Source organism: Physella acuta, unplaced genomic scaffold (assembly GCF_028476545.2).
Source record: "Physella acuta isolate Inbredline_101_S28 unplaced genomic scaffold, ASM2847654v3 ptg000280l, whole genome shotgun sequence".
In the NCBI taxonomy this organism is placed as follows: Eukaryota; Metazoa; Mollusca; class Gastropoda; family Physidae; genus Physella; species Physella acuta.
This window is the reverse complement of record NW_026731799.1, coordinates 341,834-369,795: the sequence shown is the minus strand read 5'-3', so window position 1 is coordinate 369,795 and position 27,962 is coordinate 341,834. Positions and strand designations below refer to the sequence as shown.

At 37.9% G+C, this 27,962-nt stretch overlaps 4 protein-coding genes across 5 annotated transcripts; 2 read left to right on the top strand and 2 right to left on the bottom strand.

Annotated features, from left to right (window-relative positions):
* The first annotated feature begins 168 nt into the window (after positions 1 to 168).
* Positions 169 to 7,775, top strand: LOC131939454 (lys-63-specific deubiquitinase BRCC36). The gene is made up of 7 exons (XM_059297748.1): positions 169 to 366; positions 2,220 to 2,339; positions 2,530 to 2,617; positions 2,722 to 2,810; positions 3,144 to 3,193; positions 5,310 to 5,482; positions 6,622 to 7,775. Exons 1-7 carry the CDS (start codon positions 262 to 264, stop codon positions 6,792 to 6,794), a joined length of 798 nt encoding a protein of 265 aa, XP_059153731.1. The 5' UTR covers positions 169 to 261; the 3' UTR covers positions 6,795 to 7,775.
* A 7-nt stretch (positions 7,776 to 7,782) lies between these two features.
* LOC131939452 (uncharacterized) lies at positions 7,783 to 11,582 on the bottom strand. 2 transcript variants are annotated; one of them, XM_059297746.1, is made up of 4 exons: positions 11,226 to 11,582; positions 10,648 to 10,705; positions 9,369 to 9,599; positions 7,783 to 8,988 (listed from the first exon to the last, which is right to left on the bottom strand). In XM_059297746.1, exons 1-4 carry the CDS (start codon positions 11,347 to 11,349, stop codon positions 8,052 to 8,054), a joined length of 1,350 nt encoding a protein of 449 aa, XP_059153729.1. In that variant the 5' UTR covers positions 11,350 to 11,582; the 3' UTR covers positions 7,783 to 8,051. The 2 variants fall into 2 exon arrangements, with proteins under 2 accessions (XP_059153729.1, XP_059153730.1); XM_059297747.1 differs by having other exon boundaries at positions 10,648 to 10,702.
* A 1,610-nt stretch (positions 11,583 to 13,192) lies between these two features.
* LOC131939440 (repetin-like) lies at positions 13,193 to 16,181 on the bottom strand. The gene is made up of 2 exons (XM_059297731.1): positions 14,119 to 16,181; positions 13,193 to 13,378 (listed from the first exon to the last, which is right to left on the bottom strand). The coding sequence occupies exons 1-2, from the start codon at positions 15,966 to 15,968 to the stop codon at positions 13,372 to 13,374; spliced, it is 1,857 nt and encodes a 618-aa protein (XP_059153714.1). The 5' UTR covers positions 15,969 to 16,181; the 3' UTR covers positions 13,193 to 13,371.
* Positions 16,182 to 18,832: 2,651 nt separating this feature from the next.
* Positions 18,833 to 27,434, top strand: LOC131939462 (beta carbonic anhydrase 1-like). Its single transcript, XM_059297764.1, has 5 exons — positions 18,833 to 18,915; positions 19,998 to 20,109; positions 20,672 to 20,896; positions 22,864 to 23,118; positions 25,432 to 27,434. Exons 2-5 carry the CDS (start codon positions 20,008 to 20,010, stop codon positions 25,636 to 25,638), a joined length of 789 nt encoding a protein of 262 aa, XP_059153747.1. The 5' UTR covers positions 18,833 to 18,915; positions 19,998 to 20,007; the 3' UTR covers positions 25,639 to 27,434.
* Positions 27,435 to 27,962: the final 528 nt, after the last annotated feature.

Below are 27,962 nucleotides of genomic sequence, written 5' to 3'. Positions count from 1 at the left end.
AACTTTTAAATACATGCTAGTTTCTATTAAGGCCAACCTAAAGGAATCTTGTTTTTAAAAATTGCATTAATTTATCACGCGCACTGGTTTAGGTAGTTTAAAAATATTCAAAACATTTGGTTTGGTATATAGACGGACCTAAGTAGAAGGGGAAATTACTATAAACAAAAGTGTTCTTAACAGACATCGATATCCACTTTAAAACACCGTTTACTGATCGATTAGTTTGGTTGGTGAAGATAATATCGTTAAATAAGAAAAATGAGTTTGAAAAGTGTACACATGGGATCCGACATATATCTTGTTTGCCTCACTCATGCACTTACTACGGAAAGAGAAGAAGTAATGGGATTATTAATTGGCGAGGTAAGTTACTCAATCATGACTCAAACTTCAAAGTCAATGATGAGTAATTCCAAAGTAATTTGACTCTATTTGAGTAATGAGTAGTTGAGTACTGAGTAGGCCTAAGGCCTAAGTCCTAAGTTCGGTAAGAGAAATAAAGACTAAAGTTGTGTGTGAAGGAACAGTTTGAAGTTTGAGGTTTAATTTTTATATAGTTGGTTGAGTTTCAGTTATTAATATTAATTTATTATTGACTATTGGGTAATCTATCGTTTTAGGTACGTAAAATCGCCCGCGACTAGTAATGTGAAAGACAGGTGACTCCTTAAATTTTAATAATTATTTCACATTTTGAGGAGGATTTATGTTTTGAAAAATACAAAAATGTTTCCTTGTTTCATTTATGTACCTGTTTTCAAACAATTGAATTAAAACTTTTCAATATTAAATGAAGACTAGCGCTGTTTCCATCAGATGCAACCATGCTCATTGACTATAGCAGCCATCTTGTTTAAGTTCTTTCTTTGTTAACTTATAGCGCGAGATTCAGGGGAAGGCAACTCTATTTTACAAATGGCTGCTGTTTATATAGGAAATCCTGCTCACAAACACTGCTGTTTTAAGTTAATTTCTTGCCTATATTGATACATTTAGCTATTGATTTAGGTTTATTATTCATTTATCTATAATATTTGACACAAATATATCAAAATATACTTCTATTAAAGCCTTGACAATGAGGTAACTTTTTCGTACATTGCTAGCCGCGGGCGATTTTACGTACCCAAAACGATAGATTACCGACTATTGACATACTGAGTTAAAAGTTAAACTTAAATTTTAAATTAAACTTAATCTAGAGATCTAGATCTAGATCTAGAACCTAATTTATAAATTTATTTAGTAATTCTAGTTTCATAGTTTGAGCTAGAATCTAGAGCTCTAAATCTAGATCTAAAATAATTATTAAATAAATCTACAATCTACACTAGATGTACTTACTTGTAGTTAGTAGGCTTATAGGCCTAATACTAATTAATAATTAATACTAATTTAATACTAACTGCTTTATTTCAAGTAGACTAGATCTAAACTCTCTGGTAGTAGTATATTAGTATTAGTAGTAGTTTTAAGAAATTAAGATTATTATAATAATGATATTATTAATAAAGACAATAACGCATGTAAATAAAGTCTATAAAAAGGCCATGTAGTAATTACTACTAATTAGAACTAAGACTCAGTTCAATTTAGGAGGCCTACTACTTTTTAGTACTTTGTTCTTTATGAAGTCAAAACCCCATGACTAAACATATTTGCTTTAAACCAGGGGTTTCCAAACTTTTCAGCCCGAGGGCCGCTTTATCAAATATTAGTTCGGGGGCCAGAGCCAGAGTTTTCTTCAAGATATCTCTTCGGGGTGTTTTGAATTTTCTGGACAAAGTTCCTCAGTTAAACAATTTTTCCGTGGACACAAAGACCTTCGCGGGCCGTAGTTTGGAGACCCCTGCTTTAAACTATAAAACTCTAAGACACTAAGAAGAGTAGCTCCTTAAAAGACAATTAACTTCCCCTTGCTACAGTTCACTGTAAATTGTATTGACCAATTGCTAGTATTTAATCTATGTTCTCTGTAATTATTGAACTTAGAAATCTTTCAATTAGATTTTACTGACTAATCTTATGGTATAATTACATAAGAAAAGATTTTCTTGCCTTGTTGTCAGAGACAGACATATCTGAAAAGTTTGAAAAAAATTGCTGCATTGGTCAAATTTAGAGTTACAAGATTTGCCACAAAAAACTAAAAAGCAAACAAACAGACATAATAAACTCAACACTAGGACCATTTTCATATAACTATCATTTAACAGGTTGATGAGGATAGAGTCCTTCATTTGTTTTCTGTCATCATTCTGAGGAGATCAGACAAGCAGGCAGACAGAGTGGAGATCTCACCTGAGCAACAGTCTGATGCATCTATAAAAGCTGAGGTCAGGGCCTTTTCCTTTGTTGTTCTTTTGTTATCACCTGAGCAACAGTCTGATGCATCTATAAAAGCTGAGGTCAGAGCCTTTTCCTTTGCTCTTCTTTTGTTGTGAGGCTTACAATTCTAAACACTTTTCTATTTAGCTGAAAGTTTTAGGAAAACAAAGCTCTTTCAATTGCTTTTTTTTATTGCAGAAACTGGCTAAAGAACTTAACAGACCTTTGCGGGTGGTTGGATGGTACCACTCACACCCTCACATCACAGTTTGGCCATCCCACGTTGGTAAATAAAATAATTATTCACTCAGTAATTAATCATTGTTACATATTTTTATGCTGAAAAGGTTTTATAAAAAAAAAACTTGTTTTCATCTTTGCCCACTTTAGATGTGAGGACTCAGGCAAACTATCAGCTGATGGATGACGGCTTTGTTGGGATTATATTCTCTGTTTTCAGTGAAGACAAGACAACAAAGGTCTGTCATATTTTAAATAGAACTGTAGAAAACTTTTTTTAATACATTTTTTAAACTTAAGCTTTCACTATTACATTATTCCACTATTTAATCTCAAGAAGAATATTGTTGTATTAGCTTTTTCATAGGTTACAATATCTCATTATTATATAAATCACATATATCTGATTATTACTAAATCTTATAATTCCATTTCTTTAGAAACTTAACATATAATTGCATCTCCAATGATAATAAAAGGATATCTCTGTTCCATTCTAATACAACATTACATGAATTAATACATCTAGTCTCTACTGTTTGGTGATGTAGAAAATACCCTTGTCTCCTCAGTGTAACAAGATTGAGGTCACATGTTTCCAGTCTAAAGAAATCAAGTCTGAGTAGGTTGTGTTAGCTTGTAGTTTGCTTTAATGATTGTAATTTAGTCTCCCATTCCACCAAGCCCCTGTAACAATATTCTACAACTCCAGTAAGCCCCTGTAAAGACTATTCAGGTTTAAACAAGTCCCTATAATGACTGTTCAAGTTCCCCCAAGCCCCTGTAAGACTGTTCAGGTTCCCCCAAGCCCCTATAACCACAGGTTTCACCAAGCCCATATAAGTTACTGTTCAGGTTTCCCCAAACCCATATAAGTTACTGTTCAGGTTTCACCAAGAATATATAAGTTACTGTTCAGATTTCACCAAGCCCATATAAGTTACTGTTCAGGTTTCCCCAAGCCCCTATAACACTGTTCAGGTTTCACCAAGCCCCTATAACACTGTTCAGGTTTCACCAAGCCCCTATAACACTGTTCAGGTTTCACCAAGCCCCTATATGACTGTTCAGGTTTCACTAAGCCCCTGTCATGACCACAGGTTTCCCCAAGCTCCCATAACACTGTTCAGGTTTCACCAAGCCCCTATAAGACTGTTCAGGTTTCACCAAGCCCCTATAACACTGTTCAGGTTTCACCAAGCCCCTATAACACTGTTCAGGTTTCCCCAAGCCCCTATAAGACTGTTCAGGTTTCACCAAGCCCCTATAAAACTGTTCAGGTTTCCCCAAGCCCCTATAACACTGTTCAGGTTTCACCAAGCCCATATAAGTTACTGTTCAGGTTTCACCAAGCCCATATAAGTTACTGTTCAGGTTTCACCAAGCCCCTATAACACTGTTCAGGTTTCCCCAAGCCCCTATAAGACTGTTCAGGTTTCACCAAGCCCATATAAGACTGTTCAGTTTTCACCAAGCCCCTATAACACTGTTCAGGTTTCACCAAGCCCATATAAGTTACTGTTCAGGTTTCACCAAGCCCCTATAACACTGTTCAGTTTTCACCAAGCCCCTATAACACTGTTCAGGTTTCACCAAGCCCATATAAGTTACTGTTCAGGTTTCACCAAGCCCCTATAAGACTGTTCAGGTTTCACCAAGCCCCTATAAAACTGTTCAGGTTTCCCCAAGCCCCTATAACACTGTTCAGGTTTCACCAAGCCCCTATAAGACTGTTCAGGTTTCACCAAGCCCCTATAAAACTGTTCAGGTTTCCCCAAGCCCCTATAACACTGTTCAGGTTTCACCAAGCCCATATAAGTTACTGTTCAGGTTTCACCAAGCCCCTATAACACTGTTCAGCTTTCACCAAGCCCCTATAAGACTGTTCAGGTTTCCCCAAGCCCCTATAAGACTGTTCAGGTTTCCCCAAGCCCCTATAAGACTGTTCAGGTTTCACCAAGCCCCTATAAAACTGTTTAGGTTTCCCCAAGCCCCTATAAGACTGTTCAGGTTTCACCAAGCCCCTATAAAACTGTTCAGGTTTCCCCAAGCCCCTATAAGACTGTTCAGGTTTCACCAAGCCCCTATAAAACTGTTCAGGTTTCCCCAAGCCCCTATAACACTGTTCAGGTTTCACCAAGCCCATATAAGTTACTGTTCAGGTTTCACCAAGCCCCTATAAGTTACTGTTCAGGTTTCACCAAGCCCATATAAGTTACTGTTCAGGTTTCACCAAGCCCATATAAGTTACTGTTCAGGTTTCACCAAGCCCCTATAACACTGTTCAGGTTTCACCAAGCCCCTATAAGACTGTTCAGGTTTCCCCAAGCCCCTATAAGACTGTTCAGGTTTCCCCAAGCCCCTATAGCACTGTTCAGGTTTCCCCAAGCCCCTATAACACTGTTCAGGTTTCACCAAGCCCATATAAGTTACTGTTCAGGTTTCCCCAAGCCCCTATAACACTGTTCAGGTTTCCCCAAGCCCCTATAAGACTGTTCAGGTTTCACCAAGCCCCTGTCATGACCACAGGTTTCACCAAGCCCCTATATGACTGTTCAGGTTTCACCAAGCCCCTATATGACTGTTCAGGTTTCACCAAGCCCCCATAAGACTGTTCAGGTTTCACCAAGCCCCTATAATACTGTTCAGGTTTCACCAAGCCCCTATAAGACTGTTCAGGTTTCACCAAGCCCCTATAACACTGTTCAGGTTTCACCAAGCCCCTGTCATGACCACAGGTTCCAGAGACTAGAAGTCCCGCTGTTCATCAGCCCCCGCTACAGCATCAGTGCACACTGTCTGAAGACCATGCTGGACCTGCCCCAGATTTTGCTGCAAGAGGAGGACGAGGCGTATGAGCAGGTCACCTCCGAGGAACAAGACTTGCTCACCCGCATTCACAACACCTCAGGTAAGTTACCTCAGAGGAACAAGATCTGCTCACCCGCATACACAACACCTCAGGTAAGTTACCTCAGAGGAACAAGATCTGCTCACCCGCATACACAACACCTCAGGTAAGTTACCTCAGAGGAACAAGATCTGCTCACCCGCATACACAACACCTCAGGTAAGTTACCTCAGAGGAACAAGACTTGCTCACCCGCATACACAACACCTCAGGTAAGTTACCTCAGAGGAACAAGACTTGCTCACCCGCATACACAACACCTCAGGTAAGTTACCTCAGAGGAACAAGACTTGCTCACCCGCATACACAACACCTCAGGTAAGTTACCTCAGAGGAACAAGACTTGCTCACCCGCATACACAACACCTCAGGTAAGTTACCTCAGAGGAACAAGACTTGCTCACCCGCATACACAACACCTCAGGTAAGTTACCTCAGAGGAACAAGACTTGCTCACCCGCATACACAACACCTCAGGTAAGTTACCTCAGAGGAACAAGACCTGCTCACCTGCATACACAATACTTCAAGTCAGATTCTCCATTTGGTTTGATCAGGGAATTACTGCTCACCCGCATACACAATACCTCAGGTCAGATTCTCCATTTGGTTTGATCAGGAAATTAACATAAAAATAATAATATCTCTGATTCAGCTTGTCTGCATTGTAAAAACTATGCAATGCTTTTAAATATATTTGTAGTACTAGTAGTAAAATAACATATTAAGTATGTTCATGTTCAACAGATGTACTTTAAAGAGGTTATTTGCATGGTTGTGTTGGGTGTAAACTGCAACATGCATGAGTGGGTGTGGAGGTGAAAAGTGGCTGTGTAGTATGCATGTTTCAATCCATCCTATTTCAAGCTTTAAGAATAGGTTCACTTATCTACCCTTAGTTCAAGACTTTTTTTTCTTTAGTTTAGATACATCTATAGTAGTTGAATCTAGAGTAATCTTCATTTAAAAATACTGATTAAGTAAAATGAGAACACAACAAATTTAAAGTGATTTAAGCTAATCTGTAAAAAAATAAAAATTCTATTTTTTTCTAGTATACCGCAAGGCAGAGTACACATTTACAGTTACTTAATCTGAAAAAAAAATGCACAATCTTTTTTTAAATCCCAATTTCCCAGTGTACACCAAGTCAGTGTGCCACGTTCTAGAGGTTGTCAGCGGCCCACTTCTACACACCCTGGAGAGTCGACTCAAAGCTAACAAAATTCGAATCCAACAACTGACACAACTCAAAGATGAGCTCAAACAAAAAATTAGAGAAGCTCAGGAAAAGAAAAATCTCCTCTTGTAGATGGCACAACAAACAAAAAATTAGGGAAGCTCAGGAAAAGAAAAATCTCCTCTTGTAGATGGGACAACAAACAAAAAATTAGGGAAGCTCAGGAAAAGAAAAATCTCCTCTTGTAGATGGCACAACAAACAAAAAATTAGAGAAGCTCAGGAAAAGAAAAATCTTCTCTTGTAGATGGCACAACAAACAAAAAATTAGAGAAGCTCAGGAGAAGAAAAATCTTCTCTTGTAGATGGAACAACAAACAAAAAATTAGAGAAGCTCAGGAGAAGAAAAATCTTCTCTTGTAGATGGGACAATTATGTCAGTTTGATCTCTCTCTGTGATGTTTAGTACAATGATTGATGCCAAAGATGTTAGGTACAATGATTGATGTCAGTGATGTTTGGTGCAATGATTGATGTCAATGATGTTTGGTACAATGACTGATGTCAGTGATGTTTGGTACAATGATTGATGCCAAAGATGTTTGGTACAATGATTGATGCCAAAGATGTTTGGTACAATGATTGATGCCAAAGATGTTTAGTACAATGATTGATGCCAAAGATGTTAGGTACAATGATTGATGTCATGTTTGGTGCAATGATTTATGCCAGTGATGTTAGGTTAAATGATTGATGTCAGTGATGTTTGGTACAATAATTCATGTCATGATGTTTAGTACAATGATTAATGTCTGTGATGTTTGGTACAATGATTGATGTGAGTGATGTTTGGTACAATGATTAATGTCAGTGATGTTTGGTACAATGATTGATGTCAGTGATGTTTGGTACAATGATTAATGTCTGTGATGTTTGGTACAATGATTGATGCCAGTGAAGTTTGGTACAATGATTGATGTCAGTGATGTTTGGTACAATGATTGATGTCAGTGATGTTTGGTACAATGATTGATGTCAGTGATGTTTGGTACAATGATTAATGTCTGTGATGTTTAGTACAATGATTGATGTCAGTGATGTTTGGTACAATGATTGATGTCAGTGATGTTTGGTACAATGATTAATGTCTGTGATGTTTGGTACAATGATTGACGTTAATGATTGACTGTCACACATACTGTGCAATAATGTTTTGTTTATTATTCTTTTCTAATTTTAATAAATAACAGTTCCCAAATAATAATTCTATCACTTTTAAATATGGCATCTAAATTTCTGTATGCAAGATCATGTATTTCCAGGCAATTAAAAAAGCTATCAAATTAAATAAAACTTAGAACCTAAGCTATACTTCCATTGGTTCACAGACTCACAAAATCCATGGTTTTCTCCAGTCTAAGATACCCTTTTCAGTTAAATTTCTTTTAGGATCATAGTTTTCCAATGTGTTTTTGTAACCAAAGTAAAAAAAATCTTTCTCGTAAATAGTTTGTAACTGCACCATATCGTGAATGTCAATTGTCCTATACGCTTCCTGTATAGCCTCCTGTTTCTGCAACCTCAAGTTGGATTGATTAGACCTTAATGCTGCTGACAAGCAGATCTCCTGGAACTTATGCACAGAAATTTGTTTCATCTCCGCCTCAGAAACTGGCAGGGGAAAATGTTTGTCAATGATGCCCCTGATTTGTAACTTTCTCCAGATCATTCTGCCAGCATTGTACCGGCTGACACACTTTGAGATCTTTACCATCCAGGGGCCCAGCACCTCAGTAGACGAGTCCTTAATGATGTCCTTTAAAGCTTGCAGCTTGTAATCAGAGCTGTTCATGTAGCTTGAGCTAACATTGAGTTGCTGGGAGAGGTAGTGAAGGTCCTGGTCCACGTCCTCCAGCCGGCCCACCATGTTCCACTCAAACTGACACGGCGGGCAGTGGTTGTGAACTGGCATCACGTGGGTGTCCTCTTTGTGTAACTTAATCAAGACATATTTCACAAAATATCTGAACGGGATATTTGAACCACATACATAATTTTTTGATGAAAGCTTGAATGAAGTAACAATCTTTTTGCCCCATTTAGTCCAGTAAAATGGGTTTGGGGTGAAAATTTTGTCTATGTAGGCGGAAAAGATGCGAGAAAATGGGTTTCTTGTGAAGAAAAATTTGAAAGATTCTTTGATAAAACGGGGGCGTTGTTCTCTTTTGATTGACATGAGAGATTGCAGCATAGAGCGCTTGGATTGTTTGATTGGAACATCATATGGAGTTGTGTAGCTACTGTGGTTTACTAGGGTTATGATATATCTACAGAAAAAGGATTCAGGTTTAACTTTGGTTTATCTATAAGAGACAAGGTTATATATATGTATGTATATATATACATGTATATATATGTATATATATATATATATATATATATATATATATATATATATATATATATATATATATATATATATATATATACACACACACATACATACATACATACACACACATACATACATACTTATACTTATACACACACACATATTTATATACACTCACACATACTTATACTTATATTATACACATACATATTTATATTATACACACATATATATATATATATATAGTTATATATATATATACACACATAGACATACATAGATACACACAAAATACAGAAGCATTGCTAACATCACCTGGTTAAGAAAGTCGAGGCAACCTTGCCAACTGGGCAAAATAAAATGTTTGGCTTGAAGTGTGTGGTGATGATTGCGCTGAGCAAGCGTATGCTGGTATTAAATTTCTTCCTCCAGATTTGTCTGATGGGCTTCCTGCGCGTGGTATGAATCTCGTTTTTGGATGAGTAACACCTGTATGCAATAAGCTTGTGACGTCGTTCGACATTGGAATATTCCAGATTGGTGATACTATGAGTTAGGAAAAAAAATGGACAGAATTGATGAATTTCTCTACATAGAAATATTGTAGACACTTATATGAATATAAAAGAGTCATGATTCCTACAAGATTAAAGTGACTTTTTGTCACACTACAAATAGACAGCGGTGTCAATAGGTCAGCAGTAGGTCAGGTGTTACTTGATGCGGGAACTCAGTGTGTCAACCATTTTCACAAAAATCTAACATTTAATTTTAGTGTCCCCTTCACATGTGAGTTCTTTGTGTTCTAGTAATGTGAGTTCTTTGTGTTCTAGTAATGGGAGTTCTTTGTGTTCTAGTAATGTGAGTTCTTCGTTTTCTAGTTCTAGTAATGGGTGTTCTTTGTGTTCTAGTAATGTGAGTTCTTTGTGTTCTAGTAATGTGAGTTCTTTGTGTTCTAGTAATGTGAGTTCTTTGTGTTCTAGTAATGTGAGTTCTTTGTGTTCTAGTAATGTGAGTTCTTCGTGTTCTAGTAATGTGAGTTCTTTGTGTTCTAGTAATGTGAGTTCTTCGTGTTCTAGTAATCTGAGTTCTTTGTGTTCTAGTAATGTGAGTTCTTCGTTTTCTAGTTCTAGTAATGTGAGTTCTTTGTGTTCTAGTAATGTGAGTTCTTTGTGTTCTAGTAATGGGAGTTCTTTGTGTTCTAGTAATGTGAGTTCTTTGTGTTCTAGTAATGTGAGTTCTTTGTGTTCTAGTAATGGGAGTTCTTTGTGTTCTAGTAATGTGAGTTCTTCGTTTTCTAGTTCTAGTAATGGGTGTTCTTTGTGTTCTAGTAATGTGAGTTCTTTGTGTTCTAGTAATGTGAGTTCTTTGTGTTCTAGTAATGTGAGTTCTTTGTGTTCTAGTAATGTGAGTTCTTCGTTTTCTAGTTCTAGTAATGGGAGTTCTTTGTGTTCTAGTAATGTGAGTTCTTCGTTTTCTAGTTCTAGTAATGTGAGTTCTTTGTGTTCTAGTAATGTGAGTTCTTCGTTTTCTAGTTCTAGTAATGGGTGTTCTTTGTGTTTTAGTAATGTGAGTTCTTTGTTGCAGTACTCACTTGAAAAAGGGGGAGGTCAAGGCTGCTGTCGTTGTTGTCGTTTCTGGCTCATTCGCTGAGACAAACAACATAATTTTAGCTTCAAATATTTACTTTTACAACACTACTGCTACTACCACTACTGCCACTAAGGCTACTACCATTACTGCTACTACCACTACTGCGCCATTATTAGGCCTAAAACACTGAAATTTAAATGTAACACATTCCGAAAGAAAATCCATGTGTGTATATAGATCTCTAGCACAATGTGTGTGTAGCATTCATTGTGTGTGTGTGTGCAACACGTGTAGCTGTGTAAGCGTCAACGAGTGGTCGTAGCTGTGTTGTGTACTTTGTCAGACCTCAACACACACTCTCAACAAATACACGTGCATGCTTTACAAATTACTAACATGCACAAACACATACAAACACATACATGCACACATAGGCATACGTACATGTCTTCATGCGCTCGCATACTCGCCATGCACATACACATAACCACACATACTTCCCCCACTCACACATATGCCCTCCACATATTATACCCTACTCTCATAACACACACGCACACACGCACACATAGAACATACTTCGTCTAATCAGAGAAAGCTCTGAGAACAAAACAATCAAGATGGCCGCTAGGAAAATTTTGTTGACCACTTGGCTCCTGGCGACGAATGCAAGCCAGTATAACCACCACCTCCACCTTCTCATGTCTCTTCTCTTAGTCGATGCCAGACCCTGTTCTCGTATTGGCTGCAGATCAGAATGCAACGAATATATTTATTAACACAACAAGACTAATTATTCACGAAAAAACACAAAGTTGATGAAAATTAAACTCTTCGTATGATTTCCACCATTCATATAATATTACATTTTAAGTCCAATAAGCAATGAATTCATAATCTTCTACCATATTTTGGGGTACTCAACTAAAAATTTTAAGTGTAGATCTTCAAACTAATTTCTTATGAATTTTCAAATTTTGGATCAGGTAAAAACACTAACTTTTGGGGAATTTTGGGTCATTAAATCTAGTGTTTCTGACGGTCACACGTCGTAAAAATCGTATCCCCAACGCCTGGATTCTTCTCCGGAGGTCTGCGTTGTGAGTCCATGTCTCGCATCCGTAAAGGAAGACAGACATGACCAGTGACCGCATGAGCTTAACCTAAAGCAGTGGCGTCGCTAGGTCGGGTGTCAACCAGTAGGGCACTTCGCGGTGTCACCCCCCTCCCCTCCAAGAAACAAACTATATATATATATATATATATATATATATATATATATATATATATATATATATATATATATATATATAGTGTGTATCGGCATAATTTAAATATATGCCACATACATACGAGTACTCAACAGATTTAATAGTAACGATGTTTATCTATAGTCTGTACATTTTGCAATTTTTTGCCTTGGTGTCACCCCCGTAAATAGTGTCACCCAGTGCGGTCCGCACCCCCTGCCCCACCCTCGTATACCACTGCCCAAGTGCTAATAGAAGTGTTGTTGTCACGCCAAATGCTGCTTAATTTACTGAGTGCTGTTGTTGTTAGTGCACATCTTGCAAGTATTTCTTGCCTTGTTCCCGCATCACATCGTATGGCGCCCGGGTACTTGATTGAGCCAACTTCCTTTATTTTTACCCATACTTACCCGTATGATTCGTTCTTAGCAAACCGTCACCCCACCGGGTACTTGACATTGTATTGAAAAATACATATAACACATATCAACTGGTTATGCGCTATTGAGGCTATTGTCTCAGATTTCAGCCTGCTTTTCTTTTTGGGTTTGTTTCCATAGCCTTTGCCCAACCAAGAACAAACTACAAGGCAGCAGTTGTTTGATTTTGGAGTTGTCTCTCCTAGAAGAGTGGCTGTCCCCAGAAATGTCTCGAGTTCGAACCCTCGGACAGAAGAGCCTCTTGAGCTTTACCGACTCGACCACGCCGACTCCTTTCACCCACACGAATATAGACTTTACGCTTACTTCTTTAGCGTAAGAAATAGATGCTGAAGATACTTCAGCACGTGATGAAGTGGCGCCTTTAGAAGTAGGCCTACAGTAATCTTAATCTTAGCATTCATTCATACCATCTACATTGTCATCATGATCATTACTAGATCTATAGAATAGATAGACAAACTATAGTGCAGCTTATCTTCATCATTCTAGCTAATAATAAACAAGAGTAGGGTACATGCCTAACGGAAATCCACTCAATAAAAATAAAAGCCAACATATAGAAATACTACTTGGGTATGAAAATACAACTAGATATATATTCAGACTAGCGATGGACTTTTTCAACTAGATTTATCATGAATACTTAGATCTACCTCTGTGTCTTTGAATTCTGTAACTTATAGTGGAGACCAAACCCCAGAAGATTTCCTTTCAACAAAAACAAGTGCATGGTGCAATCTTCGGGAAAACCCCTGATGATTTTCGTCAGAAGCATTATCTTCTAAATAATCTATCTAAAGTTGAAGATAGTTCAATAACCAAACGACTCTGATTCAATTCGCAAACAAAAAAAAAAAAAGACTTTTATTTCACACTTTACAATTCATTTTATTGAGGCTAGCAATCAGTGTCAAGACTAATTAGGGCCTTCTTCATTAAGATAGTTTTTACGTTTCAGAAAACTGTAGGGGCAAAGTGAAAGTGCTTTCAGTCCTTCATCAAAGTCATTTAAAAAGTTGCAGCAACTATCGTTCAACGTCTGCAAATATACAGATAAAAAATCAGAATGTAGAACAAAATATAACCCCCGTTTGTGATTGTAATAATTTTAAAATATTGAACTAAAAATAAAAGATTAAAAAAGCGGAGTAGGTCTGCATCTCTAGATCTATTAATTCTTGTAACCACAGCGACAAAAACTCCAACACGTTTCCGTGTGTGTGCTGATAAAAAAAATGCGTTTGTGCTATTCCAGCATCGGAACAGTTGCCTGAAAGAAACATCGATGATCGCAAAAAGCCAGACGTCTTTATGTTCCACTTTACCCACATTCTCTTTGCAATAACCATTAAAACAATAAAGAAAATGAAAACATTTTTAACATTTACACCTTTTAACTTTCTCGTATACAGAGTATAAAGTATAATAAAGGAAGTATTGTAATCATGCTGAATAATTATCAAATATTTTTTTACGTAACACTTTCGTAACATTCCCTCCCCCACGTCACACATTGTCACAAAAAAACCTGCATGAGCCATAGAACTGTTTATTGACCTACTTACCAGCCCTATAGTCGACCCCATTGCAGTTCAATCTGCCGGCTGTTGTTTTAAATAACTCGGCGAGTAGGCCGCAATGTTCCATTCAAAACCTTGGCTAAACACTGACACCATCGCGATTAAGTGCCACCTTGGTGTCACGCGGTGTTGTTCTGATTATCTTTCTTATTAGTGGGTCACTCAATTCCCGTATGTCAAAAAAAAAAAAAAATCTTACCTTGTTTTTATTTCGTCCCGGCCCCGCAAAAACGCCATCTTTTCTGTCACCTTGGTAACCGCTGGTTCCCACGAAAAGATGTCCTTTTTCTTCGCACGTGTAGACAGTGACGTTAAGTGTCTACCCCTTAGAGTAGTTAGAGGCACGACCGTCGTCAATGACGTCATTCCATCTTGAGATGGAAGCAACTCCCAGTCTCCGGAAAACCCAGGTTCCAATCCCGCCCTAGCTGAATACCGAGCCTCATCTTGTCTGAAACTTTTCCGCACCAAGTTCAGTAAAACGGTCAATTTTACCCAATCCTCAGTCACATGACTCCCGTGCTGGCTGGAAAGCTGCGGCTCTAGACCCGAGGACGGAGCACATTCTCCACCAATAGTCACGTGACTCCCGTGATGGCTGGAAAGCTGCCGCTCTATACCCGAGGACGGAGCACATTCTTCACCAATAGTCACGTGACTCCCGTGATGGCTGGAAAGCTGCCGCTCTATACCCGAGGACGGAGCACATTCTCCACCCTCATCTGCAAGAGTTTCCGCTCCAAATGTTGAGCCCCTGACAGTGGAACCAGCCCCTATCCTGAAGTAGGCAGCACTTCCGGTCTGCAGAACACGCCGCAGAGACGTCTGTCGGATTTCTCCACGGTTTAAAGTCTCGTGAATCTGGCCTATGTTACTGTAGACAATAGGTTTGTCTGCTTGACCTATGTTACTGTAGACAATATGTTTGTCTGCTTGACCTATGTTACTGTAGACAATAGGTTTGTCTGCTTGGCCTATGTTACTGTATACAATATGTTTGTCTGCTTGGCCCATGTTACTGTAGACAATAGGTTTGTCTGCTTGGCCTATGTTACTGTAGACAATATGTTTGTCTGCTTGGCCTATGTTACTGTAGACAATAGGTTTGTCTGCTTGGCCTATGTTACTGTAGACAATAGGTTTGTCTGCTTGGCCTATGTTACTGTAGACAATAGGTTTGTCTGCTTGGCCTATGTTACTGTATACAATATGTTTGTCTGCTTGGCCCATGTTACTGTAGACAATAGGTTTGTCTGCTTGGCCTATGTTACTGTAGACAATATGTTTGTCTGCTTGGCCTATGTTACTGTAGACAATAGGTTTGTCTGCTTGGCCCATGTTACTGTAGACAATATGTTTGTCTGCTTGACCTATGTTACTGTAGACAATATGTTTGTCTGCTGGACCTATGTTACTGTAGACAATATGTTTGTCTGCTTGACCTATGTTACTGTAGACAATAGGTTTGTCTGCTTGGCCTATGTTACTGTAGACAATAGGTTTGTCTGCTTGGCCTATGTTACTGTAGACAATAGGTTTGTCTGCTTGGCCTATGTTACTGTAGACAATAGGTTTGTCTGCTTGGCCTATGTTACTGTAGACAATAGGTTTGTCTGCTTGGCCCATGTTACTGTAGACAATATGTTTGTCTGCTTGACCTATGTTACTGTAGACAATATGTTTGTCTGCTTGGCCCATGTTACTGTAGACAATATGTTTGTCTGCTTGACCTATGTTACTGTAGACAATAGGTTTGTCTGCTTGGCCTATGTTACTGTAGACAATAGGTTTGTCTGCTGGACCTATGTTACTGTAGACAATATGTTTGTCTGCTTGGCCTATGTTACTGTAGACAATAGGTTTGTCTGCTTGACCTATGTTACTGTAGACAATAGGTTTGTCTGCTGGACCTATGTTACTGTAGACAATATGTTTGTCTGCTTGGCCTATGTTACTGTAGACAATAGGTTTGTCTGCTTGGCCTATGTTACTGTAGACAATAGGTTTGTCTGCTTTCATTGGTTTGGCTTTTGTCTTTTTTATCGACATAGTCGTAGACAAGAGGTCAATGTAGTACTACACGCGTCATGGAGATCAAGAAGCGTCATGAAATTCCAACAGGCGTCATAGACATTCATCAGCAGGCGCCTTAGAAATACAACACGCTTGTGAAATACAGTTTATGTGATGGAACAAAATTTTTAGAATACTTTCCTACACAGCTGTTCATGCGAAAATTTAAAAATCTTAACTGAATGTGTGCAGGATGGGGGGGGGGGGGGGGTGGGGGTGTAGGAGGGGGGGAAAGGGTGACATGCTTGTTAAGTTTGAAAATGTCTCATTACTATTTAACGGCCAGCCGCACGTGTTGTTTGGGTGCAGTGTCGTCTGGTATCGCCTCGTCTGCGTCGCTGAATGCTTTGTTTTCGATACCTTTCAAACTCGATTCCAAAACGGGGTGCTTGTCGCCAGCTTGAAGGCACGGCTTTGTATTCGATTCTTTCTTACCATGCAGTGTGAATCTGTGCGATACCACATAGGTCACCGAGTTCTCCATCCCGTCAGAGGCGAAACACTGGCACCTTGCTGGATCTATTTATAGATTGTAATATAAATGACATATAAATAATACGTTATTCGTTAATACTAGTTAGGAAGACCGTACACACACGAGGAAATTAGATTGGAGCTACCCTGGAGCAGAATCATTTGGAAATACGCTAAGAATAGCTTAAGATTAAGTTGGGGATGTAGTTAAGGTAAGGGTTAAGTTAACATTCATTTGTACCAAACTCCTACCCCATATAACACTATATATATATATATATATATATATATATATATATATATATATATATATATATATATATATATATATATATATATATATATATATATATATATATATACATTTCATTAGATGACCCCCCCTCCCCTCTCCTCTAATCGCGACATAACTTGGTACTAAAACATTTTTGAGTTTTAAAATGTTATGTTGAGGAAATCACAGTTTTGTCACATCAAAAATAGTATGACAAAACGACAAAACGACAAAACGACAAAACGACAAAACGACAAAACGACAAAACGACAAAACGACAAACCCATCAAGCACTTGACATTGTATTGAAAAACACATAGAGTCTATAACACAAGTGTACCATTACATAATTCATCATAGAAAAATACATAGTCTATAACACAAGTGTACCATTACATAATTCATCATAGAAAAATACATAGTCTATAACACAAGTGTACCATTACATAATTCATCATAGAAAAATACACGCAACACAAACTTACCATTACATAATTCACCACTCAGAAATACATATACCACAAACTTACCATTATAAAATTCACAACTGAAAAACAAACTTAACACCAATGTCACATACCTTATAAACAGTTTATGTGTGTTATGCCACTGTGATCACACGGACTGTCGTCCGACTTAACATTTACACCACATTAACTGTCAACAACGCTTTAAAAACAAAAACATTGCGTGCATAATTTGATGACGTCATCGCCGCACCATTTAAAATTCAGCATGGCGGTGTTAGTCACGTAGCCTCTAAGCAAATTGTTTTGGCGACGTTTCAACACCAGCTGGCCAATATGCGCCAGGTGGCTTGTGGTTAGCATGGAGATCAGGTTGCCAGTTTGTATTAGCTTTAGTCGTGGATGTGTTTTAAATATTGTCAGGGCCAAATTTTATTCAGTGTCATATTGTCAGGGACCAAATTGTATTTAGTGTCAGGGAGATACATTTTCAAATTATCTCTCCTTATGCGGAGAACAATGCCCGTACCACCACTCATACCAAGGGGGTGGGGGGGGGAGTAGCAGAGCGATTGGACTTTCCCACCCTACAGGTTACAAAAACACGGGTTTCGCAGTTCAAGGTCAAGGTCAACAGCACAAATCGCTGGACCAGGACCTGGGGTACACCATGACCTGTCAAGTAGCCAGAAGTATTAGGCAGACATGTGACGTCATTGTAGTATTGTGGGGGAGACTTGTTGTGACGGTGGGGGTAGAAAGCTATTGAAAAGCGTGGTCACTTATGGATGACCCATGACCAAAGCACCTCGCCTGGGCAATAACTATCTAGATCTCTCCCCCCCCCCCCACCACAGACAAAACAACCCCAGATACATTTAATGGATACAAGAGCTAGGTCTACACATTTTGTAGAACGTTATGGGTTGTCGCTAGACAATCGTGCTGAAGCAGAACTCACAGTGGTAGATGATGGGTCCTACCAAACAAAATGCGTCATTCCACTAGAATGTTTAGGCCTAGTGTATAGCTGCTCAGTACAGTATAGAGCATGGCGGAATCTCTCAAATCTTTATTAACCTGACAACGCCTTTATTAACCTACCACAAGGTCTTTATTAGCCTACTAGAAGCAATACACGATGATAGTTCATTATGCGAGTTACACAGCACAGCATTTGCAACATTAATTCATTAGTTTATCGCATGTCTTCTGTTAATTTTTGACCGACTTGTTTAAAAACTTTTGCTGTGGGCCTGTCGGCCTTCCATCTAAAGTCCGGTTTTGATGGTTGAAATAGTCATGGCCTGGTCAGCAATAATGAGCAATCACACGTGAGCCACATGCGGTCCTCTGTTGCCTGTTGGGCGGCTGTTTTAGAATGCATTTTTCCTGTTTCTTACTTCGCGCCTGTATATTAATTAAAATTTATTTGTAGTGTATGGCTACAATCCAAAAAAACTATGCTACAGGCCAAGACTCGATATATTTTTCTCTCAATATAAGATCTATATTTCCAACCATTAATGTTTAAATCTATCTAGAATCTAGGTTCCTGCAAACTGCAGCATATTTTAGAATTTACACACGTTTTCGTTTTTAGAGAATTCACTTCTGCTATCAAGGGAAACTACTCTTAATAAAAAATGTTTTGCTGTAAATAAAAGAAATAAGTTACAAATTACAACAGTCAGTCAGCAAAACTTTGGTAAAACGTCTACAGCTGCACTAACGCTAGATCTAGTCTAGATCTAGTTCAATTTTTTTTTTGATTCACATTGCTTTTCTAATTTTTCTAATCTAGGATAAGCCTATAATTATTTTTTAAATATTATTTTCAAATATTTTCTGCTCATATTATTATTTTTGTCTAGTATTTTCAGGCTCATCGGTACTACTAACTTACCTTAACATTAACTAGATCTAGCCTAATTATTATATTAAATATTAAGTTCAACTATAACATTACATCGTTACATCTCTTGGGTAATCTATCGCTTTAGTTTTAGGTACGTAAAATCTCCCACGTAAAATCTCCCTCGGCTAGTAATGTACGAAAAAGTTACCTCATTGTCAAGGCTTTAATTAACTTTAAACTTTAAGAGAAGTAGATCTATATTGTGATATATTTGTGTCAAATATTATAGATAAATGAATAATAAACCAAAATAAATGGCTAAAAATATTAAGGCCAGAAATTAACTTTAAACAGCAGTGTTTGCAAGCAAGATTTGCTATATAAAAAAGTAAAGTTTCCCTTTCAAATCTGACGGTCTATGGGGCAAGTGAAGTAGAGTTCACTTGTTTCTGTGACCTCGGCATATGACGAGATAGTGTGGTCAGCACTATGCCCAGCCGCCTTTACTTTCCCTAATGTGAGTTAGGTACCCATCAGAGTTGGGTGGACAGGGACGGTCTACTGATTTGAACCCGGATTCGAACTCGAGACTTACAGGTTAACAATCCAGCTCTCTACCGCTAGACCACTCCATATAAACAACAGTAAAATAGAGTGGCTTCCCCTGAATCTCCCGCTATAACTTTAACAAAATAAAACTTAAACAAGATGGCTACTACATTACTAGTCGCGGGCGATTTTACGCACTCAAACGATAGATTACCAAACTCTTGAAACTTGAGAGGTTTTAGTAATTTTAGTTTTAAAAATAATAAAAAAGTTTGGCTAACGATTGCTTTCTTTGGACTAACTAACTAAAGTTATACATACTGTGTTACTGTATATGATATCCGCCATGTGATTTAAAATTACTTAGCCAATTCTATTTTCAGAGGTTGTAAGATGAATAGAATTTTAAAGGGTGTCATTCGCTACAATCAAAATGTTATGGACAAGGCAAAATTTGTTGCAGATATAGACAAAGTTACAAGACAACTAGTACAGGTTAGAGGTTGTTCTTAAATGTTACAACATTTGTATAGCAAATTACCCTTCCCCCCACTTTGTCACACAGTCACCCTTATAAAATGTCCTCATTTTTATTTTAAAATATAAATTAAGTCTTATCACAGTTAGCTATCTTGATCAGATTTTATTACTATTGACAATTTTCAATTTAGTATTAAAAAATGTCAAATAATTAATAAAATAAGTTTGAAAAGTTATTTTTAAAAATACAAAATTTTACAATGCTTAAGTCCAAACACCCCTTACTCCAAGGAGTGTCATTTTTACGCACTACCTTTGAGCATATCAGCATAAATTTTGTTACATTAAACAGAGAGCAAATATTTTATAAAACAGTTTTTATAGAAATAACGATGCAAATGAGATGAATTAATCATTCACAGTAGAGGATATAGTGGGGTTGAAGGGGGGGGGGGAAAGTGTAACTGCAATGATGGCACTTAATAGACAAAACAGCTACTGCTTTTCACATACAGTTGTCTAAATTACTGTGGCCTAAGTGTAATTAACTAATGTCTGGACATTTCCTCATTTTCAGCCTCTAACAGTATTTGTCAGCTGCATGGATTGCAGAGTCCTGCCCTCCAAGTTTATCAGCTCCACAATCGGGGAGATTTATTTCCTGAGGAATGCTGGGAACATGGTCCCACATTTTGACGCCTACAAGGCTGGTAGTATCAGCACAGAGGGCGGAGGTCTGGAACTGGGCTGTATCACCAACAAGATTCGCAATGTTGTTGTGTGTGGTCATTCAGATTGTAAGGTTGGTGGTGTTGTGTGTGGTCATTCAGATTGTAAGGTTGGTGGTGTTGTGTGTGGTCATTCAGATTGTAAGGTTGGTGGTGTTGTGTGTGGTCATTCAGATTGTAAGGTTGGTGGTGTTGTGTGTGGTCATTCAGATTGTAAGGTTGGTGCTGTTGTGTGTGGTCATTCAGATTGTAAGGTTGGTGGTGTTGTGTGTGGTCATTCAGATTGTAAGGTTGGTGCTGTGTGGTCATTCAGATTGTAAGGTTGGTGTTGTTGTGTGTGGTCATTCAGATTGTAAGGTTGGTGTCATTGTGTGTGGTCATTCAGATTGTAAGGTTGGTGTTGTTGTGTTTGGTCATTCAGATTGTAAGGTTGGTGTTGTTGCTGGTGTCATTCAGATTGTAAGGTTGGTGTTGTGTGTGGTCATTCAGATTGTAAGGTTGGTGTTGTTGTGTGTGGTCATTCAGATTGTAAGGTTGGTGTTGTTGTGTGTGGTCATTCAGATTGTAAGGTTGGTGCTGTTGTGTGTGGTCATTCAGATTGTAAGGTTGGTGTTGTGTGTGGTCATTCAGATTGTAAGGTTGGTGTTGTGTGTGGTCATTCAGATTGTAAGGTTGGTGTTGTTGCTGGTGTCATTCAGATTGTAAGGTTGGTGTTGTGTGTGGTCATTCAGATTGTAAGGTTGGTGTTGTTGTGTGTGGTCATTCAGATTGTAAGGTTGGTGTTGTTGTGTGTGGTCATTCAGATTGTAAGGTTGGTGTTGTGTGTGGTCATTCAGATTGTAAGGTTGGTGTTGTTGTGTGTGGTCATTCAGATTGTAAGGTTGGTGTTGTGTGTGGTCATTCAGATTGTAAGGTTGGTGTGGTCATTCAAATTGTAATGTTAGTCACTTTATGATAGCTGTAGATTCTGCACTTAGTGGAAGTTTTTGAGAATAAATGCTGTACTTTGCAACTTAATAATTTTTATACACATTTACAATTGTTTTTTTTTTCTTAACATCATCATCTTTTCTTATTTGTGTCCAAGAGGTGTGGCAGATGAAGTAAAGTTCGTTTTATTCTCTGATCTCATCATATGAGGAATAGTGTGGTCAGCACTATGCCTAGCTGTCTTTGTTTCTGTACTGTGAGTCAGGTACCTGTCCAGCTGGGTGAACCAAGCCCAGGACCCAATCTTGTCAGTATATTCTTTAAACTGTAATGAATGGGTCTTACACAAAGGTAATAGTTAGCCAGTCCATTTACTGAAACTTGTAGTAAGATTTGCCATGACCTTGAACTGTCCCCAGTGGTAACCCAGGTGTCATGTTATCCACAAGGCCACATTTTCATTTGCCATGGCCAATTAGCATAATGTTAATAACATTTTACTTTAATCAACTTAATTTTTTTTATATTTAGTGGACTTGCCTACCACTTTCAGTACAGATCTTTACCCACACCACTTACAGATCTTTACCCACACCACTTACAGATCTTTACCCACACCACTTACAGATCTTTACCACCCATATAACTGCATTGTACATACTTCCTTAATTATCTCTACCAGCAACTGTTGCTGTAGTTGTGTAACCTTGACCTTTCACCTCCCCAGGCAGCCCATGCACTGCCAGCAACTGTTGCTGTAGTTGTGTAACCTTGACCTTTCACCTCCGCAGACAGCCCATGCACTGCCAGCAACTGTTGCTGTAGTTGTGTAACCTTGACCTTTCACCTCCCCAGACAGCCCATGCACTGCCAGCAACTGTTGCTGTAGTTGTGTAACCTTGACCTTTCACCTCCCCAGGCAGCCCATGCACTGCCAGCAACTGTTGCTGTAGTTGTGTAACCTTGACCTTTCACCTCCCCAGGCAGCCCATGCACTGCCAGCAACTGTTGCTGTAGTTGTGTAACCTTGACCTTTCACCTCCCCAGACAGCCCATGCACTGCCAGCAACTGTTGCTGTAGTTGTGTAACCTTGACCTTTCACCTCCCCAGGCAGCCCATGCACTGTATGAGATCCGACACAAGTGTGACCACATGCACTACCTGATGGACTCACCCCTGAGGACTTGGGTCGCCCTACATGGGTCAAGGACAGTGGAGAAGTTCTTCCAGGTGTTTCCAGAGGACCGGCTGAGTCCGGCCGAGCTGAAGGAGCCGATGGTGTTTCCTGTCAACCTGGGGGGTCAGGACATCAGCGCCAGGATAGATCCGGACAACCACTTTAGTATACAGGATAAGTTTTCTCAGGTCAGTATACAGGACATCAGCGCCAGGATAGATCCGGACAACCACTTCAGTATACAGGATAAGTTTTCACAGGTCAGTAGACAGGATAGATCCAGACAACCACTTCAGTATACAGGATAAATTTTCACAGGTCAGTATACAGGATAGATCCGGACAACCACTTCAGTATACAGGATAAATTTTCACAGGTCAGTATACAGGATAGATCCGGACAACCACTTCAGTATACAGGATAAATTTTCACAGGTCAGTATACAGGATAGATCCGGACAACCACTTCAGTATACAGGATAAGTTTTCTCAGGTCAGTATACAGGATAGATCCGGACAACCACTTTAGTATACAGGATAAGTTTTCTCAGGTCAGTATACAGGACATCAGCGCCAGGATAGATCCGGACAACCACTTCAGTATACAGGATAAGTTTTCACAGGTCAGTAGACAGGATAGATCCAGACAACCACTTCAGTATACAGGATAAATTTTCACAGGTCAGTATACAGGATAGATCCGGACAACCACTTCAGTATACAGGATAAATTTTCACAGGTCAGTATACAGGATAGATCCGGACAACCACTTCAGTATACAGGATAAATTTTCACAGGTCAGTATACAGGATAGATCCGGACAACCACTTCAGTATACAGGATAAATTTTCACAGGTCAGTATACAGGATAGATCCGGACAACCACTTCAGTATACAGGATAAATTTTCACAGGTCAGTATACAGGATAGATCCGGACAACCACTTCAGTATACAGGATAAATTTTCACAGGTCAGTATACAGGATAGATCCGGACAACCACTTCAGTATACAGGATAAATTTTCACAGGTCAGTATACAGGATAGATCCGGACAACCACTTCAGTATACAGGATAAATTTTCACAGGTCAGTATACAGGATAGATCCGGACAACCACTTCAGTATACAGGATAAATTTTCACAGGTCAGTATACAGGATAGATCCGGACAACCACTTCAGTATACAGGATAAATTTTCACAGGTCAGTATACAGGATACATTTTCACAGGTCAGTATACAGGATAGATCCGGACAACCACTTCAGTATACAGGATAAATTTTCACAGGTCAGTATACAGGATAAGTTTTCACAGGTCAGTATACAGGATAGATCCGGACAACCACTTCAGTATACAGGATAAGTTTTCACAGGTCAGTATACAGGATAGATCCGGACAACCACTTCAGTATACAGGATAAGTTTTCACAGGTCAGTATACAGGATACATTTTCACAGGTCAGTATACAGGATAGATCCGGACAACCACTTCAGTATACAGGATAAGTTTTCACAGGTCAGTATACAGGATACATTTTCACAGGTCAGTTCAGTATACAGGATAAATTTTCACAGGTCAGTATACAGGATACATTTTCACAGGTCAGTATACAGGATAAATTTTCTCAGGTCAGTTCAGTATACAGGATAAATTTTCACAGGTCAGTATACAGGATAAATTTTCAAAGGTCAGTATACAGGATAAATTTTCACAGGTCAGTTCAGTATACAGGATAAATTTTCACAGGTCAGTATACAGGATAAATTTTCACAGGTCAGTATACAGGATAAATTTTCACAGGTCAGTATACAGGATACATTTTCACAGGTCAGTTGATAATTTTTCAAAGGGCAGTTCAGTACACAGGATAAATTTACAAAGGGAAGTTAGTGTATATGGTACATTTTTACAGGGAAGTTTAGTGTATACACATAATCCAGAATGAAGGTAAATTTTCCTTGTTAAGTTTACAATGAAGGTAAGTATTCACAGGTGAGTTTTGTGTTCAAGTTTGTTTCCAGGAATAAGCTTTTATATTTTAGGGTAAATAAATCATTTTAATAATTTGTTCAGCTTTAACATAATAATTTTTAAAATTGTATCCTAAAATATTTTGTCTTCTATAAATGATGTTTGTATTCATTATTCAATTAGGTAGTTTAAAAAAAAAGGTGTCACATATTTTTGGTGTATGCCTGACTAAATTTAATTAGGTAGTTTAAAAAAAAAGGTGTCACATATTTTTGGTGTATGCCTGACTAAATTTAATTAGGTAGTTTACAAAAAAAAGGTGTCACATATTTTTGGTGTACGCCTGACTAAATTTAAAAACATAAAAAAGAGGTGTCACATATTTTTGGTGTATGCCTGACTAAATTAAAAAACATAAAAAAAAGGTGTCACATGTTTTTGGTGTATGCCTGACTAAATTAAAAAACATAAAAAAAAAGGTGTCACATGTTTTTGGTGTATGCCTGACTAAATTAAAAAACATTCTTTAGCTCCACTGTCTGGAACAAGCCAGCCACGTAAAGACGTATCCGATGCTGAAGCCGTTTGTTGAATCCGGGGAGCTCCACATCCATGCCATGTGGTTTGACGTCTACACCGGCAATGTCTACATGTTCAGCCCCTCCATGCGCAAGTTTGTTGTTGTGGACGACACCAGTCTTAACGTTCTAATGAAAGACGCAGCTGAGTCAGCATAGGAAGTGTTTTACTGTTGTATAGGGGAGTCAGCATAGGAACTGTTTTACAAACTGTTGTGTAGGGGAGTCAGCATAGGAACTGTTTTACTGTTGTGTAGGGGAGTCAGAATAGGAACTGTTTTACTGTTGTGTAGGGGAGTCAGCATAGGAAGTGTTTTACTTTTCTATAGGGGAGTCAGTGTAGGAAGTGTTTTACTAATTGTTGTGCAGAGCGTATACAGTATATTTTTATCAAGTATTATTAAATGATTGTTGATTATTTTTAAATCTTGTGTGAAGTGGGTGTAGAGTGGCATTTAAACTAAAATATGTGAGAAGTTTAAGAGGAAGTTTTCGAGGATTTTTTACACTCTTTTGTTAATTAGAGTTAGAATTTTAGAATTTTTTAAAAAACAATTTAATTTTATCAATATACATTTTTGTTTTAGAGAGTATTCTACATCACTTGTATTTGAATCTTTACTGTCTAAATATATCTGACAATTGTATAATGTTTTCATGCCTGGTGATTCTGTGTTTAAATTATTTGTTTCCTATGTTCATTGATCTGACCGGTTGATGCTGAAATGTGTTAATTTTGGGTGTGACATGTGGTGTAGACCACAGCAACCACAGTAAATTTAAAACTTTGTTCCGTGGGGCAGTGGGTGTGACGTGTGGTGTAGACCACAGCAACCACAGCAACCACAGGAAAGTTCAAACTTTGTTACATGTGGCAGTGGGTGTGACGTGTGGTGTAGACCACAGCAACCACAGGACAGAAGAGTTCAAACTTTGTTACGCTGGGAAGTTGTCATTGAATTTATTTACACTTTGCTGAACATATTCTTTGGTTGCAGTGTATTGATTTGATTCGTCCCATTATTGTGTGGGACGTTGCTGAAATAGTTGAAAGCAGCACTAGTTTACTAAATGTTAGAAAATATTTGCTCAAATACTCATTTACTAGTTAAATATCTACTGTATGTTTGCAGTTTGCTGGTTGAAATATCTATTGTATGTTTGCAGTATGTTTGTTATTGTCTACTATATGCTTGTATGTTTTTCTTCTGTGTTTGAGTTTGGTAATGTCTGCTGTATGTTTATGTTTGTTAATGTATTGCTGTTTACTTCAGACCATTGAACTTATTCAGGGCATATTTTTGTTGTTACACTAAGCCTTGTTAAAAACTTTTAATTATTGTACCTGTAATTTTAAAAACTTTTAATTTTTGTTCTTGTAATAATATATTAATTTTATATTAACCAGGGCATATTTTACAAGCTTGTTATGATTTAAGAAAAAATAAAATGCTGCCTAATTTTTTTGTCCTATTATGTATGCCAATTTTTTTCTGCATTTGTTGCCAGGCCTATTCAATATTTGACCAAATTTTGTTTAGGTCTTTTTTTTTAAAATTTTTATTTAGGCATTTTCTGGAGTTTGTTCAGGCTTTTGTCAAAATTTTGTTCACTTATTTTGTTTTGTTTATTTAGACAAAATTTTGCATCGACTTTCATCCAAATTATTTTCAGATTTTTGCCTAAATCATGTTAAGTCTGTTATTTCTTGACAACCGGTGCAGAACTAAAGCCATAGTATTTTAAAAAAAAGCCTGTCTAGCATCAGTATTTATCTGTTTTCCAAATGTTTTAGTATTTCCCTTTCATTTGACTGGACTAATTACTACCTCTTGCATCCTCCCTCTTCCCCCCCTCATGTGTTGTCTATGTTAATTAAGCAGTATTTAATTATATCATGTGAATTTTAACATTTGCATTCAGTGAGAATAAAACTGATTTACAAATGCTAGTGATTTTTTGGGTGTTAACTTTCAGTGTTTAATTCCAGTATTTATTTTAACTACTTTTTGTTGCTTATTTACCTATATAAATATTACATATTAAAAATATTTAAATATATTTTTAAGTAGCTTTTGATTCCATCTTGTTGCAAAACATTAAAGAAAATAAATTTGATTTTAATTCAACTAAAACTGATGTGGGGACCCCACTTGTGGTTTTAGGCATTATTCATTTTTACCATGTTAACGAATTCCCTACAGTTCTAGTTTACACAGCAAATAACCCTAACCCACTCGGCAACTTAGTGGCTTCGATCAGAGTTAATGAACATGGTATTTTTTGTTCGGCCCTGCTGTCCTGTTATAAAACATCAGCATTTGAGGACATTCATATTTCTGTACCACTTTATTCAAAAAGTGTAGCAGGTACCTCTGCATGTTAGCTTTTTTTTGGTTAACAGCAACAATTATTGTCTTATACATCTTGGTACTGCTAATGGAAGAGTGACTCTAAAGCATCCAGTGTTTAACTAAAATTTA

Bases quoted from the DNA above. Each gene is read 5' to 3' on its own strand.
- LOC131939454 (XM_059297748.1), top strand. From the start codon at position 262: ATGAGTTTGAAAAGTGTACACATGGGATCCGACATATATCTTGTTTGC. The intron at 2,618-2,721 runs GTAAATAAAATA...TGCCCACTTTAG, and splicing joins AGTTTGGCCATCCCACGTTG to ATGTGAGGACTCAGGCAAAC. The intron at 5,483-6,621 runs GTAAGTTACCTC...CCAATTTCCCAG, and splicing joins CCGCATTCACAACACCTCAG to TGTACACCAAGTCAGTGTGC.
- LOC131939452 (XM_059297746.1), bottom strand. From the start codon at position 11,349: ATGAGAAGGTGGAGGTGGTGGTTATACTGGCTTGCATTCGTCGCCAGG. The intron at 10,706-11,225 runs GTATGTTCTATG...TGTTGTTTGTCT, and splicing joins GCTTTCTCTGATTAGACGAA to CAGCGAATGAGCCAGAAACG. The intron at 9,600-10,647 runs GTGAGTACTGCA...CCTAACTCATAG, and splicing joins TTGACCTCCCCCTTTTTCAA to TATCACCAATCTGGAATATT.
- LOC131939440 (XM_059297731.1), bottom strand. From the start codon at position 15,968: ATGTCGATAAAAAAGACAAAAGCCAAACCAATGAAAGCAGACAAACCT.
- LOC131939462 (XM_059297764.1), top strand. From the start codon at position 20,008: ATGAATAGAATTTTAAAGGGTGTCATTCGCTACAATCAAAATGTTATG. The intron at 20,110-20,671 runs GTTAGAGGTTGT...CCTCATTTTCAG, and splicing joins TTACAAGACAACTAGTACAG to CCTCTAACAGTATTTGTCAG. The intron at 20,897-22,863 runs GTTGGTGGTGTT...TCACCTCCCCAG, and splicing joins GTGGTCATTCAGATTGTAAG to GCAGCCCATGCACTGTATGA.